At 42.5% G+C, this 17,223-nt stretch overlaps 1 protein-coding gene across 1 annotated transcript; it reads right to left on the bottom strand.

Annotated features, from left to right (window-relative positions):
• Positions 1-921: 921 nt before the first annotated feature.
• LOC308364170 (glycogen synthase kinase-3 beta-like) lies at positions 922-16,140 on the bottom strand. Its single transcript, XM_080837190.1, has 10 exons — positions 15,806-16,140; positions 13,739-13,926; positions 10,151-10,234; positions 9,257-9,367; positions 8,880-9,010; positions 7,153-7,357; positions 4,888-4,983; positions 3,809-3,995; positions 3,343-3,420; positions 922-3,198 (listed from the first exon to the last, which is right to left on the bottom strand). Exons 1-10 carry the CDS (start codon positions 15,978-15,980, stop codon positions 3,140-3,142), a joined length of 1,314 nt encoding a protein of 437 aa, XP_080693316.1. The 5' UTR covers positions 15,981-16,140; the 3' UTR covers positions 922-3,139.
• Between the last annotated feature and the right edge of the window lie 1,083 nt (positions 16,141-17,223).

Raw genomic sequence — 17,223 nt, forward strand, 5'->3', positions numbered from 1 at the left:
ACTGCATCCAAATCAAAAAATAAAATACAGTCATCAATTACACACATAGAACAGTAAGTTTGAGACAATATCCAGCCAGTCCAACTTTAGATACAAGACAGACAACAAACAAACAAACAAAAAAGAAAAAAAAAGTTTTGGGAGGTACTAGGTGTTTGCAGGGACAGGCTGCTGTCCCTTGCCAACACCACCACGGCTCAAGGGTCTACAGTTCAGCATGCACCCCATCACATGACTAAAACTAGCCACAAAAATGGTGCTTTAAGCAGCAGCAGACCCACTGCCAGAAGTCACAAAACTTCAGCATGTTTACAGAAATGTTTTTCTTTCTTATTCCTTACATAAAGTTGCTGCGTGTCCACCCTGAATGGGCTGAAGAACTTTGTCAGAGAAGGAAGACAGCAACACCAAATTGTGGGCTTCACCCGATTTAATCTGCCCACACATTATATCGCATAGCTTCCCTTACTTTGGAATGATGTGTGTGCCAAAGAATCCAATACAGTACAGAGCCTAAAAAATGACACACACACAAACACACACCAATAACAGGTAGGTAAAGGAATGGGACTCCCCACCTGACACAAAAGACACCAGCTAAAACCCCAATAAATAAAATAAAAAATGAGCTGTTCTTCAGCTTCCCAACATGAAGCAGACAACCACAAATTGAGAGAGGAAGAGAGAGATGACAAGAAAGAGATACATTCTAAATCAAAAAACAGAGAAAAGTGGTACAGTTTGGTATTTACATCTGGAACACAGGCTTGAGATACAACAATATTTACAAACACGAGTGCTGCAGTGAATCTGGTCAATGCCACACCACTTACACAGAACACCTGACAAAAGGACAAAAAAATGTTTTCGAAAAAGCAGGGAAAGGGAGCTGGGGGGGGGGGGGGGGGGGGGGGGGATCTTCACAGACTGCAAACAGGTGCAACATGGGACCGAGAAGGAACAGATGATTGTGGGGAAACATAAGCAGAAGAGAGTTTTTGTTCTACGGGAGAGGCAAAGGCGGAAGTTACACTGTACATTTCAGAAGATGCGGCTGGATTGCTACGGATCAATACTGATGCGTTTATGATCTTATCTAGTACATTGGAAGGTGCCACTTTCTGAGTTGTGCGCATAGCGCAACGCAGAAAAAAAAACGCACAAAAGACAGCCACGCAAGTCTTTTCTACTTCAGCTACTCTCTACTAGCGACCAGTCTCTTATATCGCCTAAAAGAAATAAAGAGGAGGAATAAACACCCAGACTTTACCAGAGGAAACATCACAGCTCAGTCCCAAGAGACAAACAGAAGGTCTTTGAACCACAGGCCAGTTAGAAGAGTGTACAATCCAAGCACCAGCTCCATGGATAATATACTACATTTAGCCAGTAAAATACCCGTGTTCACTACCACTCATACTGACACCACGTTTGAAATCCGAACGTACTGCGCAACAGAACTGCTTTGCAACTGTGGTGCATCTTCTACTGAACTCAAACCCGTACGACAAAGTGAACACATACGGTCATCTTCTCCCATATCTTCCTATCTCTGTTTTCGCTATTGACACATCCACTAAGCAATCCCAGCATTTGCTTGACCTGTTACCGTTATATTTTTCACTGCAGATTAAGTATGTACACTGTGGTAGGCGTAGCTTTTGAAAGAGGATCCCATCTAGGGATGAATGTTAAGACTTAAATATAAGACTTCACCCTTGAGAGATGATGACAGACTGCTCCCGATCAAGCATGCCCACCACTCTTCTCTTACCCAACCCACCCACTATAACCCTTTACCCCCTTGCGATTCAAAAATTATTTAAAACAATAAATACATTTACAAGAAACAAAATGGAAAAGGAGGGGGGGAAAAACAACTTTAAAAAAAGTACAATGCAATAAAAGTATAAAAACCATAGCTTCTTCGTATTCCCTGTTTCTGAAAAGCTCACTGTTCTGTACTTCTTAACATACTTTTTTTTCTCTCTCTTGTGTTTTATCAGAGGGACCTGCACCTAAAATCCTTTCGTTCATTTCAACGCAAACTTAAAACATCTGACCTGGTGTTTGGTGACAGAAAGTCTCTTGTATTTCAACATCATTGTCTGTGCAGTCAAATAAATTAAGATTTATATAAAAAAGGAAAAAATCTCAATAAAAGCAGACTCTTAAATAGAGGACCTGCCCCTCCAGCCACTTCATGTTCTGCTGTCTATAAACATGAATACAGGTGTTATAACAATCTCCATAATCATGAGTAGTGATGTACAAATTACCAATGACATGAGTTCAGCTATTATAACCAACCTATATACATGAGTACATTAACACACCTAACCAATCCATGGACATGAATACGGGTCTTACAACCGCACTCCATAATCAAGACCATAGGTCCAATAACAATCCCCAAAGTAGTGATTGTAGTAGTATGGGTGTTACGAGAGGACTCATGCTTCAATGAAAGAGCTGCTCGGTCCATTAACAAACACCCATTTCACAGGGCATACCACTGTTGTCTGGAACGAGAGAACGGGGGGGTACTCTGTGTATGTGTGTGTGAAGAGGATGGCTGTGTGGGTAAGTGTGTATGTGTGTAAGGATTGCAGACCCGTGTGTGTGTGTGTGTGTGTGTGTGTGTGTGTGTGTGTGTGTGAGAGATTCATAGCTTACAATGACTGGGTGAATTTCTGCTCTCTGGTTTGTCCCTTGCTCTTTCGCTGATTTGAACCTCAGGATGAGAACTGTCCGTGCAGCAGGACTGAAATGTAGAACTCTTTATGTACATCTGATCTGAACACATTACAGGGGTAGTGTGTGTCTCTATTTGTAACAAATCAAAATGAAGAAGTATCAGGAGCAAAGTTTGTGCATGTTGTCTGTGTGTAGGTGTGTGTGTGTGTGTGTTTGTTTTTGGGGGGAGGGTGATTTGTGTGTTCTGTGTTTTTTATTTCAACATTAAGGATGAGGTAATGGTTTATGGTTCAGTTTTCTAGCGTGTATGTGTGTGCTTAGGGTCAGTTTTGCATGTTGAGGTGTTGGTTCACGAGCTATTGCATGTGTGTGTGTGTGTGTGTGTGTGTGTAAGTGCATATGTGTGGGTGGTCTAAATGTATGTTTAATGAATAGTGATTGTTCAGGTGCTGTTATTGAGGGCTGAACCAGGCTGTGCAGAACCATCAGATCCAGGGCCATCTGCGGAAAAGGAATGAGAGAGAGAAAGTAGACAGACAGAAGTTTCCATTACATCTCTGAACTCCAAATGCCATATCCATAACTCCCTCCACACCACTACAGGACACTTAGCAAACGGTAGTTATCAGATGGAGTAACCAGTACCGTGTGAGCTTGCAGAGGTCTGCGCACGAAAGTGAGGTGGAATAAGGGTGGAGTTCAGCTGTGGCTGGATGGAGAGCTCTGGAAAAGGAAAAAACAAGGAAGAGAGAGAGAATATTAATGAATGTAAGGCAAATTGTGGGAAATGCAAAGGGTACAAGGTTTTACTCTTCCATTGGAAACAACTATTTGTCCTGAACAAGTGCAACCAAACTCTACGGCTGATGAACCGAGAAAGAGAAAGAAGAGAGAGAAGTGACGTATTGGAGGAAGTATGTGTGCCATGTTAACCTGTTACCTTGCCACTGACTCTTCGCAAAACATTTGGATTTTGTCGTCTTGCTTTTGCTTGCGGGGCCAAACGAAAGCGTTTAAGCGTGTAAAAACAGCAGAGGCTTGTCAGCAGGACATGGGCACGGGTGGGGGCGGGTATGTGTGAGGGTGTGATAAAAGAGTGCCCGAGGCCCACCAGTTGTGGTGAAGTTGAAGAGGTGGGGGAGTGCGCGGCCGTTGGGCAGGCCGGCTCCCGGCTGGCGCAGCTCGTCAAAGAAGGCGTGGGCGCAGGCCTCCAGCGGCGAGAGGCGCGTCATGGGCGTGTACTCCAACAGGCGGCTGCACAGGGAGATGGCCTCGGGCGGAGTACGTGGCTTAAAGACCTAAGACAGACGGGAGGGAGAGAGAGAGCGGGGAGAATTTAAAAAAAAAAGAGAGAGGGGAAAGGGAGTGAGAAAGAAAGAAATAGAGAGAAGGAAAGAGAGGGGGGTCAGGATGGCATAAAAAAGGGGAGGGAGGAGATGGGTAGAAATAAAAATGATACAAAAGAGGAAAAAGGTATGGTGTAAAAATAAAATAGGGAGAAGAAAATGAATAGGGAAGGAGAGGGAGAGGCAAAAAGGGAGAGAACAATGAAGACAAGGGGAGATGAGGAGAGGAAGAGTAAAGTGAGAGAGGCAGTTCATTATGAAATCATTAGTTAGGGTCTAATAGCCCAGGCAGAAGTTCAGGCACAGCCCATTTCCCCTCTGGACCTAATGTTCATTTCTTGGGATAACTGCTGGGAACGTCAATTATTTACTTAACCAACCGAAAGAGAACTTCTGAGTACACTGCAAAAATGATTAACAAAAACAAAGATATAAAAAGGAAAGGAAGAAGGAAGGAAAGAAAAGAAAGAAAGAAAGAAAAGAAAGACAGAGTGCAAGATAGCAAGAAAAAAAAGCACACTAGCTTTTAGAAGACACTGACCTAAAATCAGAGGAAATTACCATCCAGGGCAGAAAGATAATTAAACTTTGAAAGAATTCTTGGGGGTATTTTTGTTAAAATGACACGCACATCAAAAACCAAGAGACTGTCAAAGACTGATTTATGGGCAGAGAGAAAACACGTTTTCAAAGAAGCTGCAAATGTTCTATAATGATTTTCTAGTCTCTAGAATCTACAATCTTCTAGTGCAGTGTCTGCTTATCTACCACTAGCACGAAAACAAAAAAAAATCACTTGAAGGTGGAGATCTTTAGTGAGCAAAGCACGCTTCCTTCTCCTCACCTTTGTCCAGGGGTGTGCTTTTATCTGGGGGAATTTGAACTCTGTATAGTTGGGGTTCATCTCCCTTATCTGTTCCCTTGTCGGGGTCCCGAGCACCTGTAAGCAAAACGCACAGACAAAGAGAAAAACTAATATCAGCCATTTGGCCATTCAAGGGTTTTTAAGAACCACATTCCCTCCCTGCCAGACATTTAATGAAAACTTACATGAAATACATACAATAACTACTAACTACACACTATTTTCATGAGTAGTAATGATAGGAAAGAACCTAAGCATCATCTGTGCAGGCTTTTATAATACAGTCAACTTAAGTGAAACTCAAAGCACAACATCATTTTTCAATGGGGTAGAAATAATGGTTGCTCGTCTGTAAGTGACAGCCATCATAGCCAGTCTATGAAACAATCAGGCCCTTTCCATAGAATCTCATGACAGTGGTGTGTTAAATCAAATGACTCAGAAGGATATCAACATCAGCCTGATGCTTCATGGTCCTGCCAGTCATCGTTCAGTATGACTAACAACCCCAGACTACGATCACCCCATAGCACTATACAGCACTCTTGTCCCATCCATTATTTATATACAGATACAAAAAATATTTTCTCCCATGCATGGCATGCACTGACATACACAATCATTGATGTACTTGAAGGATACATCCCTTACATGCAACATACAAGAAAAGAAAAAAATATAGTCGATATAGTGTGTGATGTGCTGTAAAAGCTTTTTTTTTTTTTTTTTTTTTTTAAACATGCTAATACGGTGGACCAACCCTGACCACAGAGCGGTATAGTGCATAGCATAGCATAGGCGGGGTAGTTGGAACAACAGGTGTGTTTATCTGCCCTTCACATGAAAATGTTTTGCCTGCCCGTGTATGACCTTTCTGTCATGTCATGTCATGTTAATATGCAATCACATAAAGGATGCCCTAACCAAGTAGAGAGTCAGTTTTAATTAAACTGTGATTAACAGATCCAGCAGAAAATGAGTAGCTAGTTGAAGGTCAAGTGCATGACCTGAAACAAGTCCAGACTGAGTTCTCTCAGGCGTGTCATGAGGAACTCATCGGATGGTGGCAGGCATCGGGCATCGACGCTCCCACCCCCACCCCATGCCCCTGCAATCAGCCTCCATCAGGCTCATTACGGCCAACACGGAATTCAATTACACATGCGAGAAGATGGCTGCCAAATTAATTTGGACACCATCGGCGCTGGTACTACAGGTCAGTCGCACGCGTCTCTCTTTCAAATCAGTTTAAGGAAGTAGTCGCCGAGATCGCTCTCCATCGCTCAATTAGGCCTCATTAGTTTGACTGATGGGCAGAAACACAACACTCTAACGCCGCAATGCCTCTGACAAGTGAGACGCTCCTCCACTCTCAAAGATGATGGAAGGTCAGCAAAAATGCCAGAATGCGTGCCTAGGTGACGTGGGCTCGGGCTTACTGACAGTTACACAATGTTTCAAAAGGGGCCATCAAATCTTCTACATATCTGCTGGAGACTGTTGAAAGCACAACGACTTGAGATGGGGCACTGTGTAGCCTCATTAGTCTGTCAGTGTCTTACTTCAACAGGCAGGGGGGTGTAAAGAGAACTCAGTCTCCAAACCCATGGTAAAAAAATAAATGTAATATATAAAAATAAAATAAATGTAATAACCTCAAAATCTCATGACTCATGACTCGAGGTTCAAAAACAGCAATGCTTGTCAAAAGAATGTGACAATTTAACAGTGAAAAGCCACAAATGAAAAGCGGAGTGCCTTCAAAGAATAGCTGTAAGGTGCAGATTCCAAAAACTCCAAATAACAGAGGAACCGGACAGTGCTCATTAAAGTGACTCTTTAATGGTTACACAGTGCTACAGCAGAGGTATGTTTTGGCTTGTGGCCTCCTCCTTTCTGAGGGGAGTAGTGAGACACAATAAAAGACTCTCTTGTATAAGCTCAGCAAATGTTGAATCCAAATTCTATTTTAATTATCTCATACGTTAAAATAGGAAAAAGAGGGAATCTCACAATGACCATAAATAAGGCTTGCTGCAGGAGCTGTGTATTTGTGTGTGTGCATGAGTGTGTGCATTTGTGTGTGTGCATGAGTGCGTGCATTTGTGTGAGTGTGAGAGCATGTAAGGGTAAGTGTGAGTATATACATGTGTAGTGTGTGTGTGTGTGTGTGTGTGTGTGTGTGTGTGTGTGTGTGTGTGGTAGGTCCATAATGAATCTAAATGACTGAGGGCGATGCAGCACCTTGATGATCTCCACCAGCTGGTCCACGCCGCTATCCCCGGGGAAGATGGGCTGGCCAAGGAGCAGCTCCGCCAGCACACAGCCCGCCGACCAGATGTCGATGTTGGATGTGTAGTCGGTGGCGCCGAAGATGAGCTCGGGGGCGCGATAGTACCGTGAGCAGATGTACGAGACGTTGGGCTCGCCTCGGATCAGCTGCTTGGCACTGCGCAAGGAGAAGAGGGGAAAATGCTGAGTCGAGACGCAACACGTTTGCAGTATTCCCCCCTGCTAAGATACATTTTGAAATCAAGGTGGAATGATCTAATAGTTTAACTATATGTAGATGGTCTATGGCATAGTGATTAATTTGTTGATGTGATCATGTATTAACACATCCAGGATGGAGCGTTGTGAAGAACTTGTGACAAACTGAAAAGATAACAAAATACTGAGCTGCTGAAAAGATAAATATCATTTTAAAAACGGAATTTGCAAAGATGAAACCGTTTTTTTTAGGCATGAAGAGCAACAATCAAAATGTTATTATTACTCCATTCATCTGTAAAAAGGTTGGCAGCGTGAGAGGGTCAATACAAATGATTACTCCTGTAAAGAGTAAAAGTACCAGAAACAAACAAAATAGACTCCACCAGTGAGGCCAGTTGCAATTTAATAATAGAAAATAAATAATTCTCATATAGGAGCTCCAGTAATCTGATTATTCATTGTGAATGGATTAGCCCACAAGCTCTCCCGACACTGTTACTGGTCACCAGCTGGGAGCACAGGCCTTCCAGGGGCTCCACCAGATCAATACACACACCAGCTGACCAGCAGTCAGAGACAGAGGATCATTACCACACATTAGAGTTGGATCTGTGTGCTCCACCAAAAGAGACTGAACTGAACTGCACTGCACTGCACTGACTGAACTTCACTAGGAACCAGAGATCCTGCACATCACTATGTACTGATCCTGTGTGAGGATGATGCACAAGCATAACTGAAAACACAGACTCTGTGGGTAAACATGCAAGGCCTTTAGACAAGCCAGCCTAATAAAGTCTCATTAAGCCAAATAGGTGCAGCTGGATTTACACTGCTTTTTCAACTTGTGAGCTGTTCCAGACAAGACAGAAATCTTATCTAATAGCCAATCCACAATGAGAAACATTTCATGTGTCTGAATCATTGCTAAGAGGCTAACCCTGTACTTTCCTCTGAGGCTTAATTGAAACAACCCACTAGATGTGTCAGAATGTGTGTCGTTGTGTTTGGATCAAGGATTTGAACTCTCTTATGAGGGGTCAAGTCATCAGCGCTGCCATCAACATAAAACTGAGTCATGCACCACTTCACTAGGCCTGTTTCTTTCCATAGCTTTGCACAAAAAAAACCAACACAGTCATATTCGTCACCCTTAATAGCAAATTCGACCAAACAGTCTGAAGAATTTTGGAATACTGGAAATAGTCTGCATGCCATCATTTATTTATGATTGTGTTTCAGTATGTCAAGTCAAGAGTATTTGTATTTCTCACTATTGGCCAACTCGTTACAACAGAGCAGATAAAACAGTGCCTTTAACCACAGCTAAAACGCCTTGTACCCGATTCCTGACACCTACCAGTATCAATTCAGCATCGGCCAAGCCCAAACAGACCCTGCTTTGATAGTATATTATGGTGAGCTGCCCTTGGGTAGTGGCGAGTCTAATTTGGGAGGGAGCACTGGCCCAGGCTTACCTCCCGAAATCACACAACTTGAGGACAGCCGTCTCAGGGTCCACCAGCAGGTTCTGGGGCTTGATGTCTCTGTGACACACGCCCTGGGAATGGATGTACGCCAAACTGCGGAACAGTTGATACATATACACCTGAAGAAAGAAGGGAGAAAGAAGGAAGGAGGGAGGGAGAGAGAGAGGTGTTAGAAAAAATGGAATATAGGATGAGTTGGACATAAAACAGAGGTAAAGGACACAGCTCAGGGCAGAAAAAGAACGTCCAGTAGAGAAGAACAGGGGACATAAAAAAAAATGTGAAGTGAGTCATATCTCCAAAAATAAATTATCCTTGAGTCTTTTTCACACCCAGGGGCCAATAAATGCTGGTCCGGGGGTTACCTTGACGTAGATTATGGGAATGATGGTCTTGGCTTTGTTGAAGTGTCGGGCCACTCTGTAGACCGTCTCTGGCACGTAGTCCAGCACCAGGTTCAGATAGACCTCATCCTTCTGTGGAACACACGTAAACAACACGGAGGTCAAGTACACACATCCCTCGTTTACATAATGTATTCATTTAGCATCCAAAGTGACTTAGAGTACAGTGCAGATATACATTTTCATCAATATGTGTGCTTAAAGAAGCAGGACAGAGAGCGATGAAGATTTCCGTATGCTTATTGGGTTTGTGTCATGTCCATCAGGCTAAATGCCTCAGGAAAGGGGGCAGCAGTTGTCACAATGACATGTTCCAGTCAGGCTCGCCACTGCTGCCAAATCCACAAGATTTACCATCGATTTTTCTCTGGGCTCGTTCATTAGCTACAGGGGGCCTTCACTTCTGTCTTCTCCCCCACTGGAAGCTAATCAATTTCCGAGCTGCTCCAACTTGCATCGGGAGAAGTACATGTCGGCAGCTGGATAGTCTCGCAGGGATAGATGCTACTTCAGCACTTTGTGAGAAGGCGAGTTTCAAGGACCACAACTTGCTTAGGCTTTGGTATCGAGTTACTCCAACATCCACTGCATACAAGGCTAGTGTTTCCCCGTCAGCCCCATTCTATCATTTTGTTCTATTTGTTGAAGCAGTATCCCAATTATTATATATTAATTTGTTAGTTGCTTTGGATTAAAGGGTCGTCTAAACATAATAACTTGTTTGAGTAAACAAAACAGACGTAAAAGGAGTTTCCACCTTTAGATCAAGCTGTCTAAATCCTTTCAGAGTGGATAGAAGAGGCATTATATCATTGGACTATGAGGTGGAGAGATTCCACAGAGATGGAGACTGACCTTCTCCCCACTTGAGTAGAAGAAGTAGCGAAGCCTCACTATGTTGCAGTGGTCTAGCTTTCTCATGATCTGAAGCTCCCGATTCTACACAGACAGAGAAACAAAGGACACGTTTATTATTATTATTATTATTGCCAAACAATATAACATTTTGTCCTGAACTGTCTGTACAGTATTGTTGCTTTCAGGTACAAAGACACAGAAAAGGCATACTCAATGAAGGACAGTTTAAAATGCCAGTAGAGTTGTACAAGTGAGAGCTGATTGGGATGGTAAATTCCAGAAGTAGATTGACCAAGTTCGATTTTTCAATGCCCAGAAGCTACTGGACAACTTGCAGCAGTATCACCCTGCAGCTCTAACAGTCAATATCAACTTTTAGTATTTAAGTAGTCTGTGTGTTTGTTTGTGTGTGTGCCCAATACACCCCAGGCCAAATGTATACATCTTTGCGTACAATTTGCCATAGAACCAACAGTACGCACAATCCCAGAGTTATCAAATACAACATGTAAACCTGCCTATGGATGAACTTGAAAATCTCTTGCTGCGCATGCTTCAGGTTTATTAGGGGAATCGGCTGCCATGTGGGTCACGTCTGTGTTCAAAGTTAATTTAGAACTTATATGCTCAATTAGGGGTGGGTGATGTATATCGTCTGCGATAATATCGTCATTGTTGTTCAAACGATGTGCAAAACTGCATTATCGAGTATTTAAATGACTTCGCCAAAAACAATGACACGCACGGGGAAACTGTTCACATCATGTTCTTAATATAGCCTACGGGGCAGCAGCGCTCCCCACAGCACGGCACTCACACGACTAGTGGGCCTACGTGATCACGTGACATGGCTTCTCGCATCCACTTTGCAACAGGTTAGCAGCGCATGGTGATGTCTGTTGTGCCTCCGTTAGTGTAGCATAAAACGTGAGTTTTATTAAAACATAGCGTGTGTAATGTGTAGCTATTTCATTCCGTTTGTTAACCTTTCCTGTTGTCTGTCTGGAGATTGCAGGGGAGTAAAATGCTCCACGGCCGAAGTAGATTGCATGTTTTAACTTCGGGGTTAATTCCCTTTCCTTTACGTCTGCTGCTGGTTAGTAAATACAGACAGCAGGAAAGGTTAGCAAACGGAATGAAATAGCTACACATTACACACGCTATGCTTTAATAAAACTCACGTTACCACATACTGGTTAACACTTTCACAGCACACAAATGTTTGTTGCTACATCCAAACTATGCGTCACCGTTGTCTCTCCCTGTACGTGCTCCTCTTAAAGGAGCCGCACCATTTTACTAAACGTTCTTGCAATGTGAATCATTTAATTTAAATATGCTTATTGGCCTTATTGTGTACGCTTGTGCGTTTAACAGCGCTTGTTTGTGAGAGAGAGCATTTAACTGTTGATGCAGTTTAATAAACCAGGCTATTTTCTTAAAAAAAGTGCGTCAATGTGGCATTAGTAGTTGAGAAATTGATTCCGTCGGTCTCTGTTACCTATTCTGTTGGGCGGGCCGGGCTCGTACAGAAAAATTCGTCCCGATCCATGCTCTAATGCTCATGTATTTGTATTTTTGTACAATCCTGGACAGAATTTTAAGTTTAATAAGGCCATAAGAACTGCTGTTGATGTGCAATAATTCTCATGGATGCATGGAGCACTTTATTACAAGAGTTCAATATTTCTGCATTGCAGTTTAATTAAGTTATTTTTGTTTAAAGACAATAAAGAAGTGTTTTCCTTAAACATTGTGCCCATTATTGTAATCTCCAAGAAGGTATAACTCTGAGAATTCCAATCACATTTTTAAAAAATATCGTCTAATTTTCTTTATCGTCAAAATTAAAAAAAATATCGAGATATAATTTTTTGCCCATATCGCCCACCCCTATGCTAAATAAAGCAAAGGATAAGCAAATATACCGACAAAGTATTTTTTTACAGAGGTCACGCACATCTGAAAGTTTTTATATGGAACTGATCTACCTCTCCTGTAATGCCTGTATTCAATATGAGGACATTTAGCGGATTACATTGTGAAGACCTGACATTGCAGCAAAACCCATTTTAACATCGGCCTCCGTACTGCTAAATAAACCTTGACGTCAACTAGGTGGTCCCTTGTCATACACCTTGCATAGCTATGTTGACAGTTTAGTTATCACGGCATATCACGGCATAATTGCCCCCGCTCGTCAAGCGAAAAGTGTCCGTTTAAAAGTGCTCCAACGGGCTATTCCCGGGTGGTGGAATAGCCCGTTGGAGCACTTTTAATCGGACACTTTTCGCTTGACGAGCGGGGCAATTATGCCGTGATTGATTAACAAAGAATTGTCTGAATTCGTTAGGGAGGTATCCGTTAGCCATGTCGCTGTCAGTAGCTGATGATGATTGCTCGCTTGCTAAACACGTGCTTGCTAACGCACAGCGGGATGACACCACAGAGTGCGCAAATGTGAGCAGATATGTACACACAGGGTGATGATGCCACATCCTGTCCGAATAGAGTGTCCCAAATCATCAAAATCAAAGTTTTTTTGGCATACCTTCATGTCTCGTCAGACACCTGTCTGACCGGACATCGAGGAGTCAAGAGAGCTATCTAAGAAATGGAACACAGCCGTGGTCTAAAAAATTATATATAAAAAAAATGTTTTCCGCATACGGATCAATTGCAAATCGCTAACGAGATGCTAGTGGCTCAAACTAGCGAAGTCTCTTCAAATGTGCCTACTCTGACACTATGACAAACAGTCAAACATCAAGCAAGTGCTACACAACACAAAGCAAGACAGCAAATAAGCTACTTACTAGTTTGGCAGACAGTAAAAACCGGGCGGCTTCAGGCAAACCTACATAACCCAGTCATTTGCCTACGGACCCTGGTATGGCAATGGCACGAGGCGATTCTCCATATTAAAAGTGATTGTAACGCCCCAATCTCTTTAAAGCTGTTATTTTAAGGTAAAACTGCTTATCCTAACTCTAACCCTGAAATACAATTACTGCATAATGCCACTTTTTAAAAGTGCATGCCTTGTGTTTATAGTTGACAATGACTTTGTTTAATTTACTTATATGCACAGTGGCAAAGCCACCGATTTGTATCTGTAATAAGCAGTTACATAAAAATGTAAATGTGGGAAAGAATATTTTATTCTAAATGTATCATATATTGTGTTGGTCATATGTAAATCATTCATTACGTTTTGGTGGGGAAAAAAGAGGATGAAATGAAAAAAAAATCACATGTTAAATCGCAATATTTGATTATTTTCCCAAAACGTTCAGCCCTAGGCGCAAGAATTCCTGACCGCAGTGATACACAGACCATGTAAACTACTTGCATCAGCATAAGTTCCCCCTGGTGTTGCTAATCTCCAAATTAAAAATATTATCCATACACCACTTCGAGAACATGCGCAGGGGTACACATGTTTCCAGGCAAGAATCTTTTAAAATAAATACCACTTTATGTGTAGAAAAGAGCTGACAGACATTGCCTGAGTGTGTGTGTGTGTGTGTGTGTGTGTGTGTGAGAGAGAGAGAGCGCATGTACGGGTAAGTGTGACAGACTTGCCTTAAAGCGTTTGTCCTGCAGCACCTTTTTGATGGCCACCAACTCCTGGCTGTCGACGAGGCGCGCCTGGTACACAACTCCAAAGGAGCCATTACCAATTACCTTAATGTCTGTGTAGGACACTTCCTGAGGGCGGTCTGGGCCTTGCCCAGGGGTGGCCACCACCGTCGTCACCTTTCCACTGTCCCCTGCAAAACACACACACAAAATGACACAATGGTGGTCGGCTCGGATGTGGATGGTACAGGAAGAGCTTTTCACTTGCTTGACAGCTGATGGTCTAGTGCTTGTTAAGGACCACACCAGAAGAATAGTGTCACAATTCTACACAAGGTAACTGCATCTACTGCAAGGACAACACTAAAATCCCACTAAAAACACGATATTTATCATCTGGACACCCATAACCAGCATATAACAGGCTTCTACAACCCACTCCCACTCTTTCTGGTGCAGACACAGAATACTTTTACCATTTAAGATTTGGATCTAATACACAATAAATCTTGTTTTGGTTTGTCATCCCTGAGCTGCTAAAGAGCAACAGTGCCTGTGTTTAAGTCTTTTCGGTTGCTTGCCACTGACCACACACAAACATTTCACAGTACCAACCACTGACCCAGGAGACAAAATTATTTGCTATGTTATCCCATCCTACAAAATATCTGTTTGAATATAGGGGCAATGGTAATATAATTGCACTCTTGAAAAAAATGAGTGCTGAGGTATAAGACAGTCACTTTGAGACACTGGGACTCAATCGCACTGCCCTGCCAATGACCCCAGCATCATTCTCACAGGCTGGCACAGAGAAGAGTACCGATATTGGGTACATGTAACGTGAGCCAAACACAAGATGAGTGCACGCACCATCAACACACACACACACACATGCACAGGTCTGTGCTAGAGTGGGATGGAGAGCTGCTCCATATATTTATGCTTTGAGGCTTACAGTGCAGGATAGAAAACACTGTAGGACACTTTGGGAATGCAAAAATATGTCAACACACAAAATATTTGGATTTATCAATACAATTTTGTGAATAAACTGTAGGACTATGTATTTGCAAGCCTAGCAACTGCATGTTCCAAAATGCTTGTGTAGGCCCATTTTTGGTTCTCCAAAACCTTTTACATCACTTCCCGACTAGATCATCAGAGAACAAAAAAAAGCAGATTATCCAACACATGAATTATTCTTGTTCCTAGTGGGCTACTTATTTACCCACACTTATATGCTTGTCATTTTCCCCTGAAAGACGCTACATATTGATACAAACAGGCAAAGGTACGCTCCACCTTGATGATTCATGCCTTTAAACCAGGCTGAATCATTCAACTAGATACTCTTGCCATCACAGTCAGGTCTGGATCTTTTGAAAATAAATACCTAGACAGTTAGTCTCAGAACACGCTCTCTCCAGATATGGAAACAAAAAAGTCCGAAGCTTTTATCCCATAATGGAAATTCGCCGTGTAGAAGATACATAACGTTACACCGTTAACAAGCCCAGATACTTTGCCTGGCAACTACCTAACGCGATGAACTAATGGCTAAACGTTTTCTATACGTTTCAAATATACACAATGTAGTGTCTAACTACAACATCCAGCCATCTATGTGTAGCTGATGTTAGTGAGTTCATTATGCGTTCAAGGCGTTACAATTCGGCGATGTTAGCTAGCTAATTTTAGCTAGTAAGCTGAAGTTATTTTGCTAGCTACCACACATCCTAATACTTAGCTAGTAAAAAAATCGCTACGATACTTGTTGTTGACGTGGGTTAACATTAACTCGGTAAATAAATGGCATTATTTGCTGCAACTAGCATCAGCAATCGGTAAGGTGGCTGAATAACCAAGTCATCCATGCTGAACTACCTGATCCAGCTACCCAGCTAGCTGTTATGAGAAACGATAACGTTAACTATAGTCATCATAGCTAGCTAGCTACCGTCCGCCTACAAACTATGCAAACGCTCACTTGATAATTCATTAAACAATCAGGCGGGAGTTTATTTAGTAGTTTGTAGCTATATAACTAATAATATGTAAAATACTCACTGGCCAGCTTTAAATTTCCGCTCCCAGACGAAGATGTCCCCGAGGCCTGCGAGACCCCGGACTTTCCTGTGTTGCTCCCCACGACAGCGGCTGATCCAGCGGATGATGAAGCGGCTCCGGGAGCGCCTTGAGGCTCAGCAAAAGAGCTTGTCCTGGGCCTCCCGCTGCCGCTCATATCTATTGCAAGGGTGGCGGGGCGGGGGATTTAGGGTTTTCCTATCCGATCTCTGTTCGAGTTTCGACTACACCTCTTATGAGTTGAATAGTTGTTAAATAAAAGAGACGAAATGGTCTACGTTTCCCTGCGTCTCGCCTTACACTGAATGTCTGGCCTGGAGAGGCTATGGGTCTATGACAGTTTGCAATGCCTCCTGGGAAATGAAGTTCTTAGCAACGGTATGCTATGAAGACAAGCATTTCAGTGGGAGTATCAAAACAACTACAGTGCTTCAGGACATTTCGAGTGGAAACACAGATGGCGCTCCCCTGCACCTTACCAAATAAACGACCATGCAGATTTTCAATAGTGGCCTGGGCAATTATAGTATCCACCGATCATGCTGTTGGATAAACACTATATGAGTAATATGAGGCTACACAGTTTATTACTTGCAATTAACATTATACAGCTGTACATGAGATTAAAAAAAAAACATCCCGATTGGAGTGGTAACTGCTAACCCACTCTTGAAAAAGATTTACCTGGGGAAAAACACCCTTACAATTAACACTCATTTTGGTAACCTTCTCTTTTTTGGGTCATCTACCATAGACATAGAATAAGATAGAATCTATTCTTATGTCTATGTCCTCTACCAGAAACCAGGGAGTTTCCTTTGCAGTACTTTAGCAGTTAAGACTGCAGTTTAGAGGCCAGAGGGCTTATATGTGGTTTCTGAGTGTGTCATGACAGGAAAAATTCAACTTTTTTGTAAAATCCTCAACTGGTTTGTGACAAGCTTCCTGCAATTTGCATCTTGCCAAACATCCTGTTGAACAGCGTCTGATTTGTTTAGTTTACACGTTGAATCCCCTAGATTGTGCATAGTGATGTGATTTGAATCTCTGCTGCTAGTGCCTTGGTGCCCCAGGCCCTGCTTTTGTGCCGTTTAGTACATCAGTGTTATCTTTCAGTCCAGCCACTGCTGCTAGGACTTCCAAATATTAGCCTGTAATCTGTCAATTGTACATGCTGGGGATGGTTTATGTTGTCATGGGACATCCTCTACCAGCGCCTCATTCATTCCTACAGATTTCTTCACCAGGAACAATTTCATTGATGTATTTATGGAGGTTTTGTCTTTCATTTAGACGAGTGGCCATGAAGACATGAACTAACCCGTTAGACAGTGTCTTGCTTCTAGTAGTTGGGATGATTCCTTCAGCCATTTAGAAAATGTTACAGGTCACCATCCATA

Source organism: Sprattus sprattus (genome assembly GCF_963457725.1).
Source record: "Sprattus sprattus genome assembly, chromosome: 4".
Classification (NCBI taxonomy): Eukaryota; Metazoa; Chordata; class Actinopteri; order Clupeiformes; family Clupeidae; genus Sprattus; species Sprattus sprattus.

Excerpts from the sequence above, each read along its gene's own strand:
- LOC308364170 (XM_080837190.1), bottom strand. The coding sequence starts at position 15,980 with ATGAGCGGCAGCGGGAGGCCCAGGACAAGCTCTTTTGCTGAGCCTCAA. Across the intron at positions 9,011-9,256 it reads TTCCCATAATCTACGTCAAG|GTGTATATGTATCAACTGTT; the intron begins GTAACCCCCGGA and ends TTCTTTCTTCAG. Across the intron at positions 7,358-8,879 it reads AAGTTGTGTGATTTCGGGAG|TGCCAAGCAGCTGATCCGAG; the intron begins GTAAGCCTGGGC and ends CTCCTTGCGCAG.